At 37.8% G+C, this 24,427-nt stretch overlaps 1 protein-coding gene across 4 annotated transcripts in view; it reads left to right on the forward strand.

The window, feature by feature from the left end:
• FGF13 (fibroblast growth factor 13) overlaps positions 1 to 23,746 on the forward strand; it is a 652,755-nt gene extending 629,009 nt beyond the window's left edge. For all 4 annotated transcript variants that reach the window (XM_036304473.1, XM_036304472.1, XM_036304475.1 and 1 more), the window contains 2 exons: positions 20,885 to 21,083; positions 22,369 to 23,746. In XM_036304473.1, the coding sequence (XP_036160366.1) occupies positions 20,885 to 21,083; positions 22,369 to 22,505 (336 nt within the window). In that variant the 3' untranslated portion in view covers positions 22,506 to 23,746. The remainder of the gene's footprint in view (positions 1 to 20,884; positions 21,084 to 22,368) is intronic.
• Positions 23,747 to 24,427: the final 681 nt, after the last annotated feature.

Genomic DNA, 24,427 nt, shown 5'->3' on the forward strand with positions numbered 1-24,427 from the left:
AGTAATTTGCAGGTATAATGTGATGTAGCAGTCCAATAGCCCTCTGTGACACCTTTTTCATCCTTCATTTATAGATGATGCCTTTGCATCTTGTCCTATGAGACTCTAGGTTTTGTGATTTGCAAAAGAAAGCGCACATTAATGATTTCTATTTGAGCAGTCACTGTTGTCTGGAATTGCTTTCCTACTTGTGCAGGAGAAAAGATAAGAAGATTCCTTTTAAAATTTTTGAAGAAGTGGACTTCTGGTCATTATAAGTGATTCTCTTCTTCAGAGACAGATCCTATCATATTTAATACAATCACTATCCAATACAAATCAAAATTCCAATCCTCAATATTTTCTGAAGTACCAGAATATCCTATGCATCCACCTTGCTATGATTTTTTAAATTTAAATTCTTTATTGTTTAAAATATTACATAAGTCTCCTTTTTCCCCTATTGACCTCTCCCTGGCCACTCCCACCCCCCAGCACATGCCCTCATCCCCTACTGTCTGTGTCCACTGGTTATGCTCATATGCATGCATACAAGTCCTTTGGTTGATCTCTTACCCCCCGCACTCACCTTCCATCTTAGGTTGGAAGGTCTATTCCATGCTTCTGGCTCCATTTTTGTTCATCAGTTTATGTTGTTCATTATATTCCACAAATGAGTGAGATCATGTGATATTTATTTTTCTCTGACTAGCTTATTTCACTTAGCACAATGCTCTCTAGTTCCATCCATGCTGTTGCAAATGGTAAGAATTCCTTCTTTTTTACAGCAGCATAACATTCCATTGTGTAGATGTATGACAGTTTTCTAATCCACTCATCTGCTGATGGGCACTTAGGCTGTTTCCAAATCTTAGCTATGGTAAATTGTGCTGCTATGAACATAGGGGTGCATATATCCTTTCTGATTGGTGTTTCTAGGTTCTTGGGATATATTCCTAAAAGTGGAATCACTGGGTCAAATGGGAGTTCCATTTTAACTTTTTGAGGAAACTCCATACTGTTCTCCAGTGACTACACCAGTCTGCATTCCCACCAGCAGTGTACAAGGGTTCCTTTTTCTCTACATCCTAGCCAGCACTTGTCATTTATTGATTTGTTGATGATAGCCATTCTGACAAGTGTGAGATGGTATATCATTTTTCTTTTGATTTGCATCTCTTGTATGATTAGTGACTTTGAGCATGTTTTCATATGTCTCTCGGCCTTCTGTATGTTCTCTTTTGAAAAGTGTCTATTTCGGTTCTTTGCCCATTTTTTGAATGGGTTGTTTATCTTCCTTTTGTTAAATTGTATGAATTCTCTATAAATTTTGGAGATTAAACCCTTATTGGAAATAGCATTGGCAAATGTGTTCTCCCATGCAGTGGGCTTTCTCGATGTTTTGTTGATGGTTTATTTTGCTGTGCAGAAGCTTTTTGTTTGATGTAGTCCCATTTGCTTATTTTCTCCTCAGTCTCTATAGCCCTAGCAGCTGTGTCAGTAAAGATATTGCTGCAAGATATGTCTGCTATTTTGCTGCCTATGGAGTCTTGCAGGATTTTTATGGTTTCTCGTCTTACATTAAAATCCTTTAGCAATTTTGAGTTTGTTTTTGTGTATGGTGTAAGTTGGTGATCTAGGTTCATTTTTTTGGCATGTATCTGACCAAACTTCCCAGCACCATGTATTGAAGACACTATCTTGACACCATTGCATGTTCTTGCCTCCTTTGTCAAATATTAATTGAGCATAATGGTGTGGGTCAATTTCTGGGTTCTCTGTTCTGTTCCATTGGTCTATATGTCTGTTCTTGTGCCAGTACCAGGCAGTTATGAGAACCTTGGCTTGGTAATATAGCTTGATATCTGGTATTGTGATCCCTCTAACTTTGTTCTTCTTTCTGAGGATTGCTGTGGCTATTCGGGGTCTTTTTTTTTAATTCCAGATGAACTTTTGGAGAGTTTGTTCTAGATCTTTGAAATATGCTGTTGGTATTTTAGTGAAGATTGCATGGAATCTGGAGATTGCTTTGGACATTTTAATGATGATGATTCTACCAATCCATGAACACCATATGCTCTTCCATTTGTTTATGTCTTTCTCTATCTCTCTTTTCAATGTCTTGTAGTTTTCTGAGTACAGGTCTTTTACCTCCTTAGTTAAGTTTATTCCTAGGTATCTTAAATTTTTTGGTGCAATGGTAAATGGGATTGTTTTTTTAGTTTCTATTTCTTTGAGTTCATTATTGGGGAATAAAAAGGCCATAGACTTCTGGGTGTTCATTTTTATCCTACTACATTGCTGAGTTCATTTATTATGTCTAGTAGCTTTTTTATGGAGTCTTTGGGGTTTTCTATGTACAGTATCATGTCATATGCAAATAAGGACAGTTTTACTTCTTTTCCCATTTGGATGTCTTTTATTCTTTCTTCTTGTCTGATTGCTATGGCTAACACTTCCAGTACTATATCAAAAAGGTGTGGTGAAAGTGGGCATCCCTGTCTTTTTCTTCTTCTTAAAAGAATGGATTTAGTCTTTGCCCATTGAGTATGATGTTGGCTCTAGGTTTGTTATATAAGGCTTTTATTATGTTGAGGTATAGTCCCTCTATTCCCATTTTGCTGAGGGTTTTTATCAAGAAAGGGTGTTGAATTTGTCAAATGCTTTCTCTGCATCAATTAATATGATTATGTGATTTTTATCTCTCAATTTGTTTATGTGATGCATCACATTTATTAATTTGAGTATATTGTACCATCCTTGCATCCCTGGAATAAATCCCACTTTGTCATGGTTTATGATCTTTCTCATGTAATGCTAGATCCGATATGCTAGAATTTTGTTGAGGAATTTAGCAACTGAGTTCATCAAGGATATTGGCTTGTAGTTCTCTTTTTTGGTGGTGTCTTTATCTGGCTTTGCCCGGCAGCGGTTCTCAACCTGTAGGTTGCGAACAATGAAAATACATCCTGCGCATCAGATATTTACATTACGATTCAAAGCAGTAGCAAAATTATAGTTATGAAGTAGCAACGAAAATAATTTTATGGTTGAGGGTCACCACAACATGAGGAACTGTATTAAAGGGTCGCGACATTAGGAAGGTTGAGAACCACTGGATTAGGGTAATGGTGGCTTCATCGAAAGAGCTTAGGAGTGTGCCTTTCTCTTGAATTTTTTGGAATAGTCTGAGAAGGATAGGTTTTAGTTCTTCTTTGAATGCTTGGAGAACTCCCCTGTAAAGCCATCTGGACCAGGGCTTTTGTTTGCTGAAAGATTTTTGATTGCTGCTTCAATTTCTTTTGGTAGTTATAAGCCTATTCAGGTTTTTTGATTCTTCTTTGTTGAGTTTTGGAAGCTTGTATTTTTCTAAGAATGCATCCATTTCATCTAGTTTGTCCATTTTGTTGGAATAGAGTTGTTCATAGTATTTTTTCATGATCGTTTATATTTCTGTGGGATTGGTTGTTATTTCACCTCTTTCATTTCTGACTTTGTTTATTTGGGTCCTTTCTCTTTGTATCTTGGTGAGCCTGTCTAGAGGTTCATCAATCTTGTTTGTCCTCTCAAAGAACCAGCTCTTGCTTTTGTTGATCTTTTTTATTGTGTGTTTTTTTTTTTGTCTTTATGTCATTTATTCTGCTCTGATCTTTTTTTTTAAATATATTTTATTGATTTTTTACAGAGAGGAAGGGAGAGAGATAGAGAGCCAGAAACATCGATGAGAGAGAAACATCGATCAGCCGCCTCCTGCACATCTCCCACTGGGGATGCGCCCGCAACCAAGGTACATGCCCTTGACCGGAATCGAACCCGGGACCTTTCAGTCCGTAGGCCGACACTCTTATCCACTGAGCCAAACCAGCTTCGGCATCTGCTCTGATCTTTATTATTTCCTTCCTTCTGCTTATGCTGGGCTTTTCTTGTTGCTCTCTTTCTATCTCTTTGAGTTGTAGGGTTAAATAATTTATTACCATTTTTTCTTGTTTTTTTTTGAGGTAGGCCTCTGGAGCTATGAACTTCCCTCTTAAGACTGCTTTCACTATGTCCCATAGATTTTGGATTGTTGTTTTTTTTATATTTGTTTGTTGCCAAGGTGCTTTTTATTTTTTCTTTGATCTCTTTGGTAATCCAATCATTGTTTAATAGCATGATATTTTGCCTCCAAATGTTTGATATTTTTTCATTGTTTTTATTGTAGTTGATTTCTACTTTTATGCCATTGTGATCTGAGAGGATGCTTGATATGATTTCAATCTTCTGGAATTTGAAGAGGCTTTCCCTGTGTCCCAATATGTGGTCTGTCTTTGAAAATAACCCATGCACATTTGAGAAGAATGTATATTCTGTGGCTTTGGTGTGAACTGTTCTGAATATGTCAATTAATTCCATCTGATTTAGTGAGTCATTTAGGATTGATGTTTCTTTGCTGATTTTTTGTTTATAGGATTTGTCCAGTGGTGTTAGTGGGGTATTAAAGTCCCCTACAATGACTGCATTGCTGTGAATCTCTCCCTTGATATTTTCCAGAAGTTTTTGTTTGTTTGTTTGTTTGTTTTTTATGTGTTTGGGTGTTCCTGTATTGGGTGCATATATGTTTACCAGAGTTATATATTCTTGTTGAATTGTTTCCCTTAGTATTATGAAGTGGCCTTCCTTATCTCTTGTTATGGCCTTCCTTTTGAGGTCTAATTCATCAGATATAAGTATTGTTACCCCAGATTTTTTTTCATTTCCCTTCGCCTGAAAAACCTTTTTCCATCCCTTCACCATCAGTCTGTGTGAGTCCTTTGTTCTGAGGTGGGTCTCCTGTAGACAGCAGATATCTGGGTCATATTTTCTTATCCATTCAGCTACCCTATGTCTTTTGACCGGGACATTTAATCCATTTACATTTAAAGTTATTATTGATAGGTACTTGTTTGTCGCCATTTTTATTCTTTTTTAAAATATATTTTATTGATTTTTTACAGAGAGGAAAGGAGAAGGATAGAGAGTTAGAAACATCAATGAGAGAGAAACATCGATCAGCTGACTCCTGCACACTCCCTACTGGGTATGTGCCTGCAACCAAGGTACATGCCCTTGACCAGAATTGAACCTGGGACCCTTGAGTCCTCAGGCCGACACTCTATCCACTGAGCCAAACCGGTTAGGGCCATTTTTATTCTTTATGCTTGTGTTCCTTCTTCCCTTTCTATTTCTTTTCTTTTTACAGTATTCCCTTAAGCATTTCTTGCATTGCTGGTTTGGTGGTAATAAACTCCCTTAGTCCATTTTTGTCTGTGAAGCTTCTTCAATTTGTAATTATAGCCTTGTTGGGTACAGTATTCTTGGATTCAGACCCTTGCTTTTCATGACTTTGTATATTTCATTCTTTTCCCTTCTGGCCTGTTGTGTTTCTGTTGAGAAATCAGTTGATAGTCTGATGGGGGATCCCTTGTAGGTAACTTTCTGTCTCTCTCTGGAAGCCTTTAAGATTCTTACTTTGTCGTTGATGTTTACCAATTTAATTACAATGTTTCTTGGTGTTGGTCTTTTTGGGTTCATTTTGTTTGGGACTCTGTGAGCTTCTTGGACTTCTGTGAGTTTTTTCTTCCCAATATCAGGGAAGTTTTCTGTCATTATTTCTTCAAATTGGTTTTCTATTCCTTGCTCAGTTTCATCTCCTTCTGGCACCCCTATTATGTGGATGTTGTCTCATTTTTGTGTTGTCCCAGAGCTCCCTTAGGCTCTTCTCCTGTTTTTTAAGGTTTTTTTTTTCCAGTTTTTGCTCTGCTTGTGTATTTTCCCTACCTTGTCTTCTAGCTCATTGATGTGGTCCTCTGCTTCTTCTAGTCCACAGTTGATGCTTTCTATTGTGTTCTTTATTGCAGCTATGTCATTCTTCATTTCTTCTTGTTTCTTCTTCATTTCCTCTTGGTCCGTAGACATGTTGTTGAATTTGTCTTCTATCCTTGTTACCATCCTTATGACCATTGCTCTGAATTCTTTATCTGACAAATTGCCTGCCTCCATTTTATTTACTTCATTTTCCAGTGATTACTCCTTTTCTTTTGTATGGGGGCTTTTCTTTGTCTCCCCATTTTTTCTCCTCTCAGGGTGTCTGGTTATGTAGCTCACTCTCTACAATATTGACTTAAAGGCACAAAATACAACACAACAAGTAACAACACAGAGAGCACCGAACATGAATGTATTCACTATTCCAATAACACCAAATTATGGTGACCACCAGAGAAAAGAGAATTAAGGTAGACAAAACAGTACATAAATGATATTGGAAAAAGGAAAAAAGTAAGAGAGAAAAGATAGAGAGGAAAAAAGGAGGAAAAATATATGCATATGAGGAGACAACTCCAAAAAACCAACAACTAATACAAAAAATGCACACAACAAACACCCAGAAAAAAAGAGAGAGAGGCTGAATCTGAAGAAGCAGAGCTTATTTCCAGGAGGTAAGGTCAAGAAATTGAATCAATGGGGAAATGACCACGATTCAGTATAGAGAAGGTAGAAAGAGAATGAGTGTATAAGAAAAGTAAAAAACAAAATACTAAAGTAATAATACTACTATTAATAATAATTAAAAATAATTGGAAAATATGTATATTAAAATATATATTAAAGAAATTATATATATATATATATATATAATTTTTCCTTTTCTTTAATCTATTCATCTATGTATTCATCTATTTTTTGAAAAAGAGAATAGAGAGCAGATAGGCCTGAGTTGGTGATTGAAACTCATTAAGCTATTAGTCAAAGAATAGAACAAACAAGGAGAGGAAAAACAGAAGCATAAAAAATATAAAGAAAAAAATTACCAATCAAACAAACAACAATAAGAAAGAAAGAAGAAAGAAAGAAAGAAAGAAAGAAAGAAAGAAAGAAAGAAAGAAGAAAGAAAGAATATAAGAAAAATTGGCTAGTGAAGAAAGAGAAAAGAGAAGTGTGCATGGACTTGGAGCAGGGGAGAGGAAATTAGATATATGAGTAAGATCAAATTTTACCAAGGAGTAAAAAGAAAGGATAGAGAAAAACTAAAGCAGGAACATTGTAAGAGAAACAGGACAAAAAAGGGGAAAAGTGAGGAAGAGAGTGTTGGCATAAGCAGTGGTTCTCAACCTGTGGGTCGCGAACAATGAAAATACATCCTGCACATCAGATATTTACATTATGATTCATAACAGTAGCAAAATTACAGTTATGAAGTAGCAACGAAAATAATTTTATGGTTGGGGGTCACCACAACATGAGGAACTGTATTAAAGGGTCGCGGCATTAGGAAGGTTGAGAACCATAAAGGAAAAATTGAGATAGATTAATATAATGATAAATAAAAATAGAATGTAGAACACTAATCCAAAATAAAATAAAATAAATCTTAAAAATGGTAATAGTAATAATAATAAATAAATATAAAATAATAAAACAAGTAAAATAATGTGAAAAAAAAATTGTTTCTTAAGTAAAATATAAAAAATAAAAAACTGAAGTAGTGAAGTTCATTCAATTCAGTAGAGCTTCAATTACCCATGGGGGCTGGTTTAAGACCCCTCTCTATTGCTTTGCCTGTCATGTCTGTTTCCTGTCAGGTAGTCAGCACAGTGTTGAAGTTCCCAGCAATCCAACGCTCCTCTGTGTCATAAGCCACAACTTTGGTTTCAAGCAGGCAGGATCACTCTGTTCACTTTGTTTCTCTGCCTGCCTTCAATTGTATTTACACAAGAGTCTATTTCTGACACAGCCCCTGAGTGGCAGTGTTTCTGTATTAGTTTCCGGGACCAAATGGCTCCTCAGCCCAGTCTCCCATGGCTCCCTGGGGGTGTTTAGACTCTTCCTTTCCCTGCCACACTCAAGACTGGGTTGGAGGGATGAACTCTTCCACAGCTGATTTCCTGCTCGTCTCTCCCTATTCTCCTCCCCAGTTTCCACGAAAAACACCTTCCCCTGCAGTCTCAGTGAGTGTTTTTAATTGAAATATCCTATGCACTGGGTTTAGCAAGTAAATTTAAAAGCAAGGAAGTTATAAAGACAAAGCAACCGCGCCAGCTCATGTCTTTCTCCCCCTGGCACTGCGAGGCCGGTATAGAACTTCAGGCTGCCTTTCTGGGCACAGCCTCCAGTGCTTGTGGCCTTAGATCTAGAGTCCCCACTACCAGCAGCCCTGTGGACCCCCTTCCACACTGGAGGGCTACACAGACCCCAAGGGCCGCAGATTTGGTGTAGCACAGTCTCCTTCAGAGATTCTAGTCCCAGCTGCGTGCATTTCTCCTTCCAGCCCAGATCCCACCTCTCTCCAGGTGATCTCTGACCTTTTCATCCACGGATTGCCTCACCAGCTGTGTTTAATTCACCAATTCCGAGTGGGTGTTGTTTGATTCAGCTGTTCCTTCTATCTGCTCTGTGAGAAGGTGCAGGACCCATTCACATATTTGGCTGCCATTTTGTCTCCCCCTGGACAAATTTTTGAGGTGACCACAGCCAGGGTTGCTGGAGTCACAGTGTCTATGGGTTTGCAGCTGAGGCAGCTGGTCCCTGGGTGTTGTGGTAGTAGGGTCCCAGGAGGTATCCAAGGTCTCCCAGGGTGAAGGTAAGGCTTTGCTTCCTATCACAGCCACTCTCCCCTTGGCATGGTCTCTGTGGCAGACTCAGCCACTCTGGGAGAGATTTCTGCAGTAGTAGAGGCTGCCCAGCCAGGAGAGCCTGGTTTGCCAGTCCCTGACAATTCTGTGGAATATAACTGTCCCTCACTCACAAATACATACCCCTCCCCCCCGCACTTCCACGCACTCCCTTTTTGCTCTTTCATTTACTCACACTATCTTGCTTACTGCTGTGCCATTGGCTCCCATCTTGGATTTGTGTAATTTTATTTTTAATAGTCCACCTCATTCCCCGGTTCTTTTCTTTTTTTTTGGGGGGGGGTACATTTTCTTTTTTTTAAATATATTTTTTATTGATTAAGATATTACATATGTGTCCTTATCCCCACGTTACCCCCTATCCCCCCGCCCCCCCCCCCCGCTCATGCCCTCACCACCCCCCGTTGTCCGTGTCCATTGGTTAGGCCTATATGCTTGCATATAAGTCCTTTGGTTGATCTTTCCCCCTTACCCCCACCCTCCCCTACCTTCCCTCCAAGGCCCGACAGTCCAATCAATGCCTCTCTGTCTCTGGATCAGTCCTTGTTCATCAGTTTATGTTGTTCATTATATTCCACAAATGAGTGAGATCATGTGGTATTTATCCGCTCTCCAGTTCCATCCATGCTGTGGCAAATGGTAAGAGTTCCTTTTTCTTCTTCCTATTCTTAAAGAATACCTTTCAGCATTTCATATAATGCTGGTTTGGTGGTAATGAACTCCTTTAGCTTTTTCTTATCTGTGAAGCTCTTTATCTGACCTTCAATTCTGAATGATAGCTTTGCTGGATAAAGTAATCTTGGTTGTAGGTTCTTGCTATTCATCACTTTGAAAATTTCTTGCTACTCTCTTCTGGCCTGCATGGTTTCTGTTGAGAAATCAGCTGACAGTCGTATGGGTACTCCCTTGTAGGTAACTGACTGTCTTTCTCTTGATGCTTTTAAGATTCTCTCTTTGTCTTTTGCTCTTGGCATTTTAATTATGATGTGTCTTGGTGTGGTCCTCTTTGGGTTCCTTTTGTTTAGGGTTCTCTGCGCTTCCTGGACTTGTAAGTCTATTTCTTTGACCAGGTAGGGGAAATTTTCTGTCATTATTTCTTCAAATATCTTGCCCTCTCTCTTCTTCTGGTATCCCTATAATTCTGATGTTGGCACACTTGAAGTTGTCCCAGAGGCTCCTTACACTGTCTTCATATTTTTGGAATCTTTTTTCTTTTTTCTTTTTTGGTTGGGTATTTTTTTTTCTTTGTATTTCAAATCTTTGACTTGATTCTTGGGATCCTCTTGTCTGCTGTTGGATCTCTGTATATCATTCTTTATTTCAGTCAGTGTATGCTTAATTTCTAGTTGGTCCTTTTTCATATCCTCGAGGGTCTCACTAGATTTCTTGAGGGTCTCACTAAATTTATCGGCGGTTTCCATAAAATTCTTGAAAAACCTTATAAACGTGGTTTTGAACTCTATATCCAGTCGTTTGCTTTCCTCCATTTCTGTCATTTGTGACCTGTTTCTTTGTCTCCGCATTTTTTATGCTTCCCTGTGTTGGTAGAGTGGTTTTGTGTGCTAGGTGTCCTGTAGGGCCCAGTGGCTCAGCCTCCCCCGTTACCTGAGGTGGACACTCTTGATGCACCCCCTTGTGGGCTTTGTGCACAGTCTTGTTGTAGTTATGCCTTGATTGTTGTAGGATCACTGGGAGGAATTGACCTCCAGGCCAATTGGCAGTGAGAATGGGCTGTGTCTGCAGTGGGAGAACTTCTGTGCTGAAGACACCCTTCTGGGGCAAGACTTGCTTCAGTGGGGCTTTGGTGCTCACTGAGTCTGCCCCTTGGGTGTGTCCCTTATGGATCTGAGGAGTTGTAATCCGGATGGTCCCCCTCTGACCACTGGGTACACTGGCTCTTGGAGGTTACCCAGCAGGAGCTATGAAGAGAACTGCAGATTCCCCTTCCTTTTTTGGAGTTTGGAGGTGCCCTGATGAGGCCCAGCTGTGAAGCAATGCAAGCTGCTGTGGGGCCTTGGGCCTTCTCTTGGAAATTCTGGGTCTGTGGCCCAGCTGCAGTTTGTTAGGTAATTTTCAGGTTGCAAAGGGCCACGGCATTCATATGCAAAAGCCTCTGCTGCAGCCTGGGAAGGGCGGGTTCTCAGGGAATCAAAGGGCAGAGCAAGGAACTATGGCGGATTCTCAGCCCTGCCCTAAGGGGCCCGGAGCGTCTCAGTGTCCTGATAATTTAATTGCTGCAAGCACCTCTGAGGGAAAGCCGCCCTTGAGTTCCGAGTTCTGCCCGCTGCCAGACAGTCCAGTTTCTCTCCGTATGAGTCCTGGGTCCCCAGAGACTTCCCGGAACCGGAGTTCAGAGCAGTTGGGAGCTTGTGACTCTCTCCGGATTCACAAAGACAGCCGCTTCCTCAGGTACCAGCCCCTTTCCGCGCACTCTCGAGCCTCCGTACCTTTGCACTTTACTTCTGCAGCTCCTGACCCTCAATGTGCCTTTCTCTTTCCTTCTAGTTGTAGAATTTCCACTCCGCCAGCCCTCCTGTAAGTTCGGGATGATGTCCGTTTTGGCTTTTTATTGTGTTTTGAAGTTGTTGTAAGAGGCAGCAATTTCAGTGTTTCCCTATGCCGCCATCTTAGTTTCTCCTCCCAGGTTCTTTTCAATTGATTTACAATGAAAGAATCTTTCTCCTTTTCATGTCAATTTCTTGGATCTCTTGGAAATGTTTTCAGAATTCCCAGGCTTTGAATTTTCAGACAGGAGCTTGCAATGACTATTTAAAAGGATAGAACCTCCCAGCCAGTATGGCTCAGTTGGTTGAGCACTGTCCCATGCACCAAGAGGTGGCCAGTTTGATTCTTTGTCAGGGCACATGGCCAGGCTTTGGGCTTGATCCCCAGCAGGGGATGTGCAGGAGGCAGCTGATTGGTGGATGTTTCTATCTCATTCTCCCTCCCTCTTCCTCTCTTTAAATCAAATAAAAAACATATTTTTAAAATGTAAAAAAATAAAAAGATAGAAACTACTTAAGCTTATTCTCTTGCTGAGTACAAATACTTCCAAAATCATTCCCTTGCAGGTGGATTGACCCCACTCTGAAGTTATTACACAAGTTAAAAAGGATTATAGTAACAGAGAACATTTATCCACTGGGCACACATTAATTTCATTAACTAGCCAACAGACAGGAAAGTTTATTTTTAGGAAATAATTTCTGATATTTGACTCCTCTTTAAAACACATAAGTCAGCCTTGCTATAAGAAAAGCCAACATTCATCCCTGGCTGTTGCATTCAGTGGTTAGTATTGCAGATTCGATTCCTGGTCAAGGGAACATACCTGAGTTGCAGGTTTGATCAGGCCCTGGTTGGGGCATGTGCAGAAGGCAGCCAATTGATGTATGTCTCTTCATTGATGTTCTCTCTCTCTCTCTCTCTCTCTCTCTCTCTCTCTCTCTCTCTCTCTCTCTCCCTCTCCCTCCCTCCCTCCCTCCCTCCCTTGCACTCTCTCTAAAAAAAAAAAAAAAAAAAATCATCGGGTGAGGATTAACAACAACAGCAAAAAAGCCTATGTCTAGAGTTAATACACACAATTAGACCAAAAAAGTTTTAGAGAGTTATTCACTTTAGAAAAGTGTTCTTCACTTGCAAAAGAGACTTTCCCACAGGGAGATTCCTTAGTAAGATTTTGCAAATAACATGATGGTTATACAGTCTCTCTACAACATGTGTTATGTAAAATGAAGTACATCTTCTGCCACCTAATGGCAGTGCCTGATCAATTTGTATTCTTCTACAAGGTTTGGGTCATACTAATACTGTCTTAGGCCAATTATACAATCTTGGAGACGTGTGGCCTGACCCTCCCCATTGTTGCAAATATCAGCAAGTTACCTCCATTGAAAACTGTATTTGCTGACCAGGTTTGGAGTTGAGTGAGGATTTTGGATCATATAATTTTTATATCAAGACAAAAATAACCCCTCTTAGACTCTGTAAGGGATGTATTATTTTTGTTTTGTTTCCTGCTTTATTTTTCTAGCTTATTTCAGTGTGTTTTATAAAACAAATTGCTTTGTAAAATTTGACAGCCTGAGTAATATATTGCATGAGACTGCTTTACAGAAATATATGAAAATCCAGAACAAGCCAATATGAAGGACTAAATGAACTCCACAGCTAAAATTTGCCCATGTCTGCATTCTAATTCTGTTTTAAATAGGCCATTGGTTAACAGACTCCTTAATTTTTTTTCATCTTTGTTTATGAAGAATTAAGGATAAAAAGCAATACTGTGCTGGTATATTTTGTGGGGTCAACATAAGGTAAATTAAAATTTCTATGAAATACCTTAAAATATGAAATTACTACCAAGAAATTTAATTATAACCGTATGAGGAAAAATAGACCCATGTGCATATTCTTAATTATAATTTGCATTTTTAAACAAATGGTTGCTAATTAACATGTGTACATTTAAGTCATTTTGTTGCATGAAATTTCATGAAGTCCATTTTAAAGCACTCTGTTTCTTTGGTGCTGTGGTTTGAAAGCACTGCAGCCTCTCAGCCTACTGTAGGCAGAACTGAAAAATGAACGGAGACAAAATAGTTTTCTGGGAACCAAGCTTGTAGGAGAACACTAAACACAGAGTGTAATTCATGAACAGTCCTAATTTTTGGCAGAATTTCTATTCTTCCATGTTAATAAAACATATATAGGTAGACCCTTTCTTTATAAATTGATTCCATAGTGGAAAAGGGACCTTGAAAAGAAGAGAACTTGTTTATTTATTTTGCCCTGGTTTACTGGGCATGTATTATCAGAAGGAATCTCGCATTTCATGTTTCTGGAGCTTTACAATTTTCAGAGCTTCTTTCACATATATCATCTCATTGGATCCTTATACAACAAATCCAGTAAGGTAGCAAACTGGTAGGTTCCCCCCCATTTAAAAATAAATCACGGTAATTAATTTAACTGAAATGTTTAGCTATTTGCAGACCCAAAGTCCAACAGTATAAGCTTAATGCCTACTACTTGGTTAACAGGAAATCTCTTTATTCTTGCAGCTTAAACACTGATTTGTCTTTATTATCCCCTCTTCTCTTCCTCTCTCCCCTCTCTCACCCTCTTTCCTTCCCTCACACCCTCCTTTTCTCCTTTCTCTCTCCCTCCAACTCCAGTTTATTAAAATGAATTTATCTGTAGGCAGTTTTCCTCCTTTTATCACCTACTCTTTCTACCCTCCCAGGCAAGTTTTAACTTGTCAGTCTCTACTGTAAAACAGCCCTCTATTCATATAGTGTCACATTTAAAAGGGAGCTTCCAAGTGTACTTTTTATGACATTTAATTCTTTCATTTATTTCATCACATGTGTATTGATCATTGGTTATAAGCTAAGCCTTACTCAAGGAGCTGCCCTCAAGTATCTCATGGTCCAGAGGATATCTGAGTGGACAAACCATCCTGTTTATCACGAATTAATAATTTTGCTTAGCTGCAGTACACTGGGCTAGGGTTGACCCCTCTACCCCAACCTCTCCCCTCCCATGCTTTTATCTTGCAATAATGAAATCCATGCACATCAAAGATATCCTGGGAGCAAACATCGAAGTCCTGAATATAATAATTAATCCTGGATTTTGCAATCACTGATAAAGGGGAAGCCTATATAGAGAATATAGGTAGTTACAGTGTCACCCCCATGGGTATGACATATTTTACTGTTCTATTCTTTTTTAACAGAATTTTAAATTTAATTTTAATCTATATATTATTTTCACTAGGCTGGGGAATAATTGATGTGTAAAAGTCAGACCCACTTAAATAACCTGCTAACATTAAATCTAGAAAATTGTCATCAGAACACAGCTAAGAATTAGAAGAGTGACCCTTGCTATTGGCACTAATTGTTAAATTAATTGGATTGTCAGGTTACTGACAATGTGACTGGAAGACAGGAAGAGAAGGGGGAGAGAGGCTTAAAGGGGTAGATAGACTAATTGTAATATGTTTATAGAACCTGCTGAAAAGAGGAAATCATGTTTTACTAGGTTTATTTTTTAAGTTTCTTTAAATGCCCACTCATAAACAATTTTGTTTCTTGTTCTATTACACCTGCTTTACAAAATGTTACATCTGAATAAAACAAAATGTATTGAGAAACATTATACCAGGATGTGTGCACTTGGCATAGCATAAACATATGTGAAAGATTATACTTACTATGTAATACTGTTATCTCAGGCTTTGTTCAACATCTAGGGACATAGTGCTGCCGTATTTTGTATGGACAACCTCAGTAGACTCTGTTGCTCTCTCAAGATTCGAGGAAATCAATGCAGCTCATGTAGAAATATTTTTTTGAGAAAAATATTTTAAAAAAAACATTTATAATATACATGGCAATCCTTAAAGCTTGGCATTCTACTGAGATACAGACTCAAATGAAACCCTACCACTCTATCAGTTGAACCATAGCTGAAAATACAAAGCAGGAAGAGGAAGTATGAAAAATCTGCTATTGAAGGCTATGTTTGCTAAATTACTTCTCTTAATCAAGAAGGCATTTAGTCATGGTGTGTGTCTTTTGATATTAGAGATGTGTTTAAGGCACTGAGATGACATAAATTAGATATGGATATTTTTTAGTCCTCACCTTTTTAGTTATGGCTACTAAGAATGTAGTTACACAATGCCTGCTGACATGACCTTTATTTGGCTCCTTTAAGGGAAGCCACGACACAGTCCATTCACCTGGCTCAGTCCATTGTGACCTGGCTCCAATTCTCAAGACCAAAAAGGTATTGCACCCCTCTCTATTTTGTCCTCAGTGCTAGAAGCAGCACAGGGCACTATTGCCTCTTCTGACCCTAACAAAGAATAGCAATTTACACAGGTCTAAAGCCTTTTGTTCTGGGACAAAGATGTTTTCTGGCACTACCATTAGATCTGGTGGTTATTTGCAAATAACATTACTGATTCTGTTAATACTTCCTTCACATGACTCTCAAAGTCTGTGTGGAGGTCTGAGATGTCCTGAAAAGGGCAGCTGACCATTACCATGTGTGTCTGTAAGTATTCTCTAATATGTCATATTGACCTGATTTTGAGGGTTTCAAATGTTTTCTTCTTGCCGGTGATATTTCAACCTCCAAATAACTGTCTCCCCTTAATAGTAAATAAATTGGTAAAAAAGAAGTGTCAGATTTTGCTACTGGATATGCTCATTCTGGAAATAAAGATTATTGATTCTTTACCCAAAATATGATTATTGTAACTGGATGGTATGGGTTCCTTAGAAAAATGGTTCAATATTCATGACCTGGAGAGTATTATGCTAAGTGAAATAAGCCAGTCAGAGAAAGACAAGTATCGTGTTTCACTTATGTGGAATTTAAGAAACAAGATAAACTGATGAACAAAATAGATCCAAAGTCATAGAAGCATTGCATAGACTGTCGAATCTTAGAAGGAAAATGGGGGTGGGTGGGTAGGTGGGAAGAAATTAACCAAAGAACTTGTATGCATATATGCATAATCCATGGACACAGACAATAGGGTGATGAAAGCTTGGGGCATGTTGTGCTGGGGTGGGCTAGAAGGGGTCAGTGGGTGGGGAAAAGGGGACATATGTAATATTTTCAACAATAAAGATTTTTTTAAAAAGCAAAATGGACTCATAGATTCAGAGAACTGACTGAACAGACTGACCTTTGTTGGGGGTGGGGGTGGGGGTTGTGAAGCTGCATGATTAAATTGAAGAGATTAAGCAAAAAAAAAAAAAAAGCCCTCATAGACACAGACAACAGCATGGTGATAACTATAGGGAAAGGGGGTGGGGGGAGATAGGAGAGGGTAAAGGGCAGATAAATGGTGATAGAAGGAGACTTGACTTGTGGTGGTGAATATACAATTACAATACCCAGCTAATGTGTTGTAGAATTGTACACCTGAAACCTATATAATTTTATTAACCAATGTCACTCCACTAAATTCAATTTAAAGTAGTAGAAATTATTCATTTAATAAATAACCCAGAAAAAAGAAACTTTGAACACACACTGGTCACTAAGAAAGAACTAACCTTAAACTTTAACAGGAATAGAAATGATGATACAGAGGAGAGACAGACTGATTATTTCATGAGCTTAAAAGGTGTAATTTCTCTGAAAAAATATAGATATGTAAGAGATAAACAACTTTTAAGAGAAATCAATGCATAAAAAGTTTTAAGATATAAAACACATTTTCTCTGTACTCATGCCAAGTAATTTCTTAGTGGCTCTTCAGAGAACACTTGGCATATTTTTAATTTATTCATTCGTTTATTATGATAGATATTTAATGCATAGTAAATACAGAGCACAGTGATTGCCACCTCTGATTAGTGCCTAGTATTGCCAAGGCCACTATGGCACCTTCTTCAAGAGCACTAATACTGGTAATCATCTCCAGATTGATCAAAGGAGGTTGATTCCTTGCCATAAGTACCTGGTATCCTCAGAAAAAGGCCTCCCTGATTAGGGTCAAATCCAATTTGTTATTTATATGAATCACTGTTGAGACATAGACAAATACAACTGCACCTTTTTTCTTTGTGTCCACTTCTTGTGTTGGGTGGGATGTTCATTTTTCCACATTTCATAGAAATCAAGCCTCTTCTGCCTACTTATTAAAAACACTGGATAAAATGACAGTGTCATGCACAGAGAACAGAACACTCCTTTCATTGCTTCTATAGTCTTTTTTTGCCTCATTTTCCTACCTTTTTACTGAGTTTTTAGCCTAAATTTAGTGGTGATGACTAAGAAATTGCTGGGATTTGACAGAGCATTTAATTCATTGAGTCCTTCCTTGCCATTTTCTAATAGTTTTAACAATGCCAAGTTTTTCCTCCTAATGTTGTAGGAACCAGTATCTGTGTAGTATCTGTTATTTGTAACATATACTAAATCATGCATGCAGGATCTGTCAGTGCCATGACAGCTTCCTTTTACACACAGCTGATTTCATTATATGATATTAAGAAAATTCCCTACAAACTTTTTACTAGTTACTTCAGAGTCCTGGAATTTGCAATGCAAATTTGCAATCCCTGAAATTCAAATCCCATAAACAATAATCCCGTGGTCTGCTGTGTGCTAGGCAATATGACTAGTCATTTATGAAGCTGAAGTTGGATTCAAAAATAGACAAGTCCTCTGCCATTTGGAGACAATCTAGCATATGCCTGAGTCACTGGGCCAAGCTTGAGATCTAGCTAAAGTTTGTGAGAGCACAAATACACGTACCCTGAATGAGAGAGATCAACTATGATTCCAGAGGCAGTCATATTTGAGTAAGTACTTGAGGGATGAGAGGAAAGCCAGTAGGTAGAGAGATTGAAGAATGACATTCTAAGCAAAGGAAATGAATGGCATCTGTAAATGCACAAAAACACATGATTCTGTGATAGAGGATGAGGCTGAAGGCATGATTGTGATTGAATTGTGGAGAATTTTCAATGAAACATTAAGTTATCATCTTTACTAGAGGCATGGTGATACCATAAAAATTTCCTGAGGAATTGTCCAGCCGGTGAGGCTCAGTGGTTGAATGTTGACCCATGAACCAGAAGATCACAGTTAGATTCTCAATCAGGGTACATGCCTGGGTTGCGAGCTCAATCCCCAGTAAGGGGCATGCAGGAGGCAACTGATCGATAATGTTTCTCTCATCAATTTATCCAACTCTCTCCCTTTCTCTTTCCAAAATCAATAAATACATAATTAAAAAAGTAATTTTTAAAATAGTTCCAGAGCAATTGAACTTTGTGTTAGTAAGAAAATATTTTAGCAGAAAAGAACAGTTAGGAGGTTGTTACAGCAGGCCAGTGAAAAGGTAATAAGGGCACAAACTACAGCAATCGCAATGGGACTGGAAGGTCAAGACCATGGACTGAAGAGCATGTGGAAGAACATTAAGGTACCCTGAAGTTTGAAGTTTTAGCAGTTGCCAGGATGGTGGACTCTAATTTATAGAGATAGGAGAAACAGAAGTGGAGTTTAGTAGCTTTGTGCTTCAAATAGTCTTCTCTTTTTTCTGTTTTGAATTCCTACCCATGCTTCAAGGCTCAGCTACAGTAATACTGTCTCTGTAAAGTACACCACTCCCCAGTCCCCCAATCAGAATTAAGTCAGGCTTCCTCTCTTTTCATGCGTCACCTTCTTAATTCATCCTTTTTTTGCACTTAACGGCAGCAAACCCTGTGTCCAGGTTATTTGGTTATATTCCTGACTCCTGAAACTACATAGTAAGCTTTTGGAGGCCACATGCTATTTACCTATGAATTTTTAGTACCACTCAGGCATATAATAGATTGCCAGAAAATTCATATAAATAAACGAATAAATAGATGGCTGCTGTGATCACACAAGACATCAAATGCAGCCCTTTTGGGGACTTAGATCACACAATGATCTCAACTCATTTTGTAGTCTGTCATATAGTGTCTTGATATGGCTACAAAGAATCACTTGTTTAAATCATATGTGTTATTTACCATATTTACTTTTTAAATGATTTCTGACTCTTTAGGAAACTAAAATCTACTCTCCAATGATGAGATTACCATCCCCAAATAGTGATTTAATTCCCAATGACTTTTAGCAGTGTTCTGTGCAATTGTCCTTATCACTGGAGGGAATGTAGAGACTTTGAGTCAAATTTCTTTGTAGGCATTCCTTGGCTTTCCCTATGTTGAGAATTCTACAAAGAGGAATTTTCTGTATCCCATCATCAGAGCACTTTGGTTCCTATCACATGATAGTTTCTCTGGATGTAATGTTTATTCTTGTGTAGGTTGAATTTGTGTGAATTTTCTGAGGATCTATCAAGTGTGCCCCAGGCAGAAATAAACCAAAAATATTATTCCAGTCTATGAACTATGCAGGCCAGGTGGGAATCAGTGAGATTACTGAGATTTTTGTAGATTCCCAGAAAAAAAGGAAAACAATGTTCAATTGTTTAACTTTCAGAGAAAAGCAGCCTCAATTTGAGGAATCTGCCCCTTTTTGCTCAAGTGACTCTCTGAGAGTGCTTTAGATCCTGTTGTTAAGGTAGTGTGCATTGCTTACAATGATATCTCATATGAAAGTGAAGGAAAGTAGGACCATGGAGGTATTGTTAAGAAAAGACTGGTGTCCAGAAAGCTTGCAGTATTTTTATAAGGTAGTTTACGTTTTTATTAAAAGTTATTCCTGATAACATCTCAGCAAATGAGCAAAAATCTAATGGCTTCCTTGGTGCCCCTGTTACATGTAGTTCAGTTAACATTTTCTTCATTATCTTACACTCCAAGTGGACCCCTTGCTTCTTATGGATTACTTAGGGATTAAAATTTGCTGATCATTTAATTTTGTTTACAAATGGCTATCTTAATAGCTGTTTATTGCATGCACATACATACACAAAACTTGAAAGAAGGTTTTCTGTTTCTGTTTTTGTTTCTGAAACAGTTGGGTCGGGAATCCTTCATTTATATGGGCAACTCCAAAGAAAACATGGTCAAGCATGTGGCAGAATATCACATTCCAGGATTGAGAGTCCCTTGGGCTGTTCTCTCATGTCTACTTATAGAATTACTGTAAATTTTTTACTGCTATATTGATTTGCTTATAAACTTTACTGTAAGGCAAGGGTGAGCAGGAATTTTTTTTTTTAACTCAAGGTCTAATGATCTAAAAAGTAATTTGGTTTACCTAAAAGTAAAAGGGAGTCTTTTGTTATAGCATCCCTTTAGAAATATAGGCAGCCAGCATTGTAACACAGATTTCTGTCTTGGGCAATTAAAAATTATAGTTTATAGTAATTATAAAAGTAAGTACAAGGACTGAATATTTATTTTCTTATATTTAATCCCAAAGTAAACAAAGCTCCACGTGAAAGCTTTATGCCTGTCTTTTTTATTTTTGGCTCTTGTATTTGTCAGATATATTACACTTATGTGGCTGGTTCTAATTTTTCCATTACCTTATTACAAAGAGAGCTAATCGTTGATCAATGGCACTTGCACTTAGTGCTTTTTCTAAATTATCACACAAAATACTATATATAGTCTTGTTTTCCAATGATAATAGTTTATGCTATTAAAATAGAGCACTGGTCACACAAGCTTTAACAAACAATGTCCTTAACTTCCAAAGGGCAATACCACATGATTCTCCATGAAATCCATAGCTGCAAATATTGAGCTTTAGTTTATTTACTTTTCTTGTAGGAACATTTCACACCTGAGTGTAAATTCAAAGAATCGGTGTTTGAAAATTATTACGTGACATATTCATCGATGATATATCGCCAGCAGCAGTCAGGCAGAGGGTGGTATCTGGGTCTGAACAAAGAAGGAGAGATCATGAAAGGAAACCATGTGAAGAAGAACAAGCCTGCAGCCCACTTTCTGCCCAAACCACTGAAAGGTAAGTTCAGTGTTATAGGAGCTGGGATTAAATGAGTATGTATTTAAATCATTCCTTTTTCACACTTTTGAAAAAGGAACATAATTCTTCTGCATTAAGGCTTTTATACAAAACTTTTGTAACAGTTTAAACACTTAAAAACATTAAACTGCAAAAATAGCATCTAATCTTTTGATTTTAATTTTTCCATAATATATGTACATATAGTAACACCTTACTTATATGGAACTAGTTTAATTGTTAGCTCAGGACAGCCAAGAATCCCAAATTATGCCAGATTGATCCCTGGGCAGAAAAACAGATGCTTAAATGTATGTATGCTTAATATTTATCAGAAAATTCCTTGGACATTCCCTAAGGGACCGACAATATTGTTTCAACAATTTTCATTCATAGTTTTATTTTCCAGTCATTATTAGCAGATTAGTAGCAAATTAGAAAAGGTAGAGGATAGGAATGGACTGCAGAGGATAGGGATGTTAAAAGTAGTGAGACATGGTGGAGAAGGACTAGAAAATGCAGACAAAGCAGAGCAAGACCTTCAAGAGGTTACTGAACCTAGGGTTCAACTCTGGGTTTCAAGTAGGGCAGACTGCCCAGTCAATCAGCATAGCACTGCTTCACAGCACATTTTTATGGAACCAGTCTACTTGGATTCAAACCCTTTAATAACCGGATAGTCTTGAGAAGATTATTGCCACGTGTGTGCCTCAAGCTTCACGTCTGTAAAATATGGATAAGAATAGTACATCAGAGGATTCTTACACAGATTACAAGTGTTAATGAATAGGGAGCACTCAAAACAGTATCTAGTACATTGTAAGTATTCTATTAACATAAGCTAGTACTATTATTTACAGCATAACATTAATCATATTTATCATTTATTGCATTAAGAATTATGCTAATATTTAGACTTTTTGGGAGTTTCATTTTAAATCATGATAAAAATCAGCATTTTAAAATGTTTTTCATATTTAGCTTGCACAGCATGCTCTACATCATGTTTAAACTTATAAGAGCTTTATTAAATGCATTTTTCATTAATCCTCTCATATACATAACCTTAAGTGATGGAAATTAGTCATTAGAATTCTTTACATACTACTTCACCAAGAGTAGATTTTGCTTAGTCTGATCCAGTTTACTTCTGACTGAGTCCTTGAAGGCAGCATTTTTCATGTTTGGCCTAAAGTGTGGAAGCCTAGTAACTAGAAGAAAAGTTGAGGGCCAGTGTGGTGTGCCTATTTAAAAGCCTTTGACACCCTCTTTCTGTGATTTTCAGTGGCCATGTACAAGGAGCCATCACTGCATGATCTCACAGAGTTCTCCCGATCTGGAAGTGGGACCCCAACCAAGAGCAGAAGTGTCTCTGGAGTACTGAATGGAGGCAAATCCATGAGCCACAATGAATCAACGTAGCCAGTGAGGGCAAAACAAGGGCTCTGTAACAGAACCTTACTCCAGGTGCTGTTGAATTCTTCTAGCAGTCCTTCACCCAAAAGTTCAAATTTGTCAGTGACATTTACCAAACAGGCAGAGTTCACTATTCTATCTGCCATTAAACTTTATCATCCATACTAAAGCCCCATAATTTAGATTGAGCTTGTGCAAAAGAATGCTAAGCATTATCAGTGAACTAAATCTGGGAGAAGGACTGCCCATTTTTCTCATGGTCTCACTTTAACTTTGGGGATGACAAACCACAATCATTTCACAGCACTAATGCTGATAAAAATTTGCCCTCCAAGAAAAAAAATTTAAAAGACCACAATTGCTCTTCAAAAATAAAACAAAATTAACTACTTAAATGTTTTGTAGAGGCAAACAAAATTATGTGTACTGTGTTGTTTTCTTGGCTTAATGTTTTCTATCTATGCTTGATTCAAATGTATTCTTTACTTTGGTATAGTGCAACTTTCTGATTTCTGAAATTCAGTGGTTCTATTGACTCTGTGTCACTTAATCCAAATCAACCAAATTCAGGGTTGGATCTGAATTGGCATCTCAGGCTCAAGGTAACAGTGTTCTTGTGATTTTACCATTTTTTGTTTGATTTGTAGTACTCTGGTCAAGTTTTTGTGCTGTACTTTGTGCATAGAAGTTGAATTGTATTGTCAACCCCAGTCAATAAATATTACTTAAACAACAAAAAAAGATTATCCTCAACTTTAGATTTCTCTTAATTCCATTTGTGTTATCATGTTAAACTATTGTTGTGGCTTCTTATGTAAACACAGGAATTGTGGAACTGTGATATTGTCTTTTGTGTTGTTAAATAAGAAATGTCTTACTTCTATGTGTATGAGTCCTCTTGTCATTGTATTTGGCACGTGAATATTATATACAAGGAAATATTAAGACTGGTTACCCCTAAACAACATATACTTATACTTGCTTCTGGAAAGTGTTTAAGACTTAGCTAGGTTTCCATTTAGATCTTCATATCTGTTGCATGGAAGAAAGTTGGAATCTTGGCATAGAGTTGCATGATATGTAAGATTTTGTGCATTAATAATTGTTAAAATCTGTGTTCCAAAAGTGGACATAGCATGTACAGGCAGTTTTCTGTCCTGTGCACAAAAATGTTAAAAAAAAAGTTGTTTAATATTTGTTGTTGTATACCCAAATACGCACCGAATAAACTCTTTATATTCATTCAAAGAAAAATTCTTCAACATGTCTTTATTGAATGTCTATTACTTACCATTAACTGTTGTAGAAACTGGAGTTAAATTTTGAATTATACATAAGGTCACTGCCCTCAGATAATTTACAGTCTAAATATTCATTTTAACATGAACACTATTTAAAGAATGATTATTGTACTTGGACTTCAAATTGGAACAAAAATTCTCATTCCCATTCAGTGATGGAATTGCACAAATGAGACCTATGTTCTAGTATTCTCTCTGCCATCCATACTATTTTCCCTTTTATTGCTCATTTTGTAGGTAGAGGGAAGACACAGAAATAAACATCTAAGGTCCTTTCCACTTCTGAGAGCTGAAGGAAAATGTAAACATTTTTAATGTTGTTGACTATTCACTAGTTCCCCAAAGTTGTCATTGCCTGGAAATGCATGCTTCAGGAGTAGTCAATATATGAAGGTAAAAGTAGAGGAATAGGTAAAATATAATTGAATGGTTCTTTTCAGGGCACCCATCAAATAAAGTTACTGGGGCCCCAATCAGCATGTTTTTGTTCAGAAGGGAAGCTGCCCAATGCTAAGGTGTTTCAGCAGGAGCTCCTAGCCCAACCCAGTTCAGTCACCTTGTGATTCCATCTTAAACCCTCATCCTGCCTGAGCTATCTGCATTAAGTGTGGACTCAGATGTCTTTAT

The sequence above is a fragment of the Myotis myotis genome, unplaced genomic scaffold, assembly GCF_014108235.1.
Source record: "Myotis myotis isolate mMyoMyo1 unplaced genomic scaffold, mMyoMyo1.p scaffold_m19_p_4, whole genome shotgun sequence".
Taxonomy (NCBI): domain Eukaryota; kingdom Metazoa; phylum Chordata; class Mammalia; order Chiroptera; family Vespertilionidae; genus Myotis; species Myotis myotis.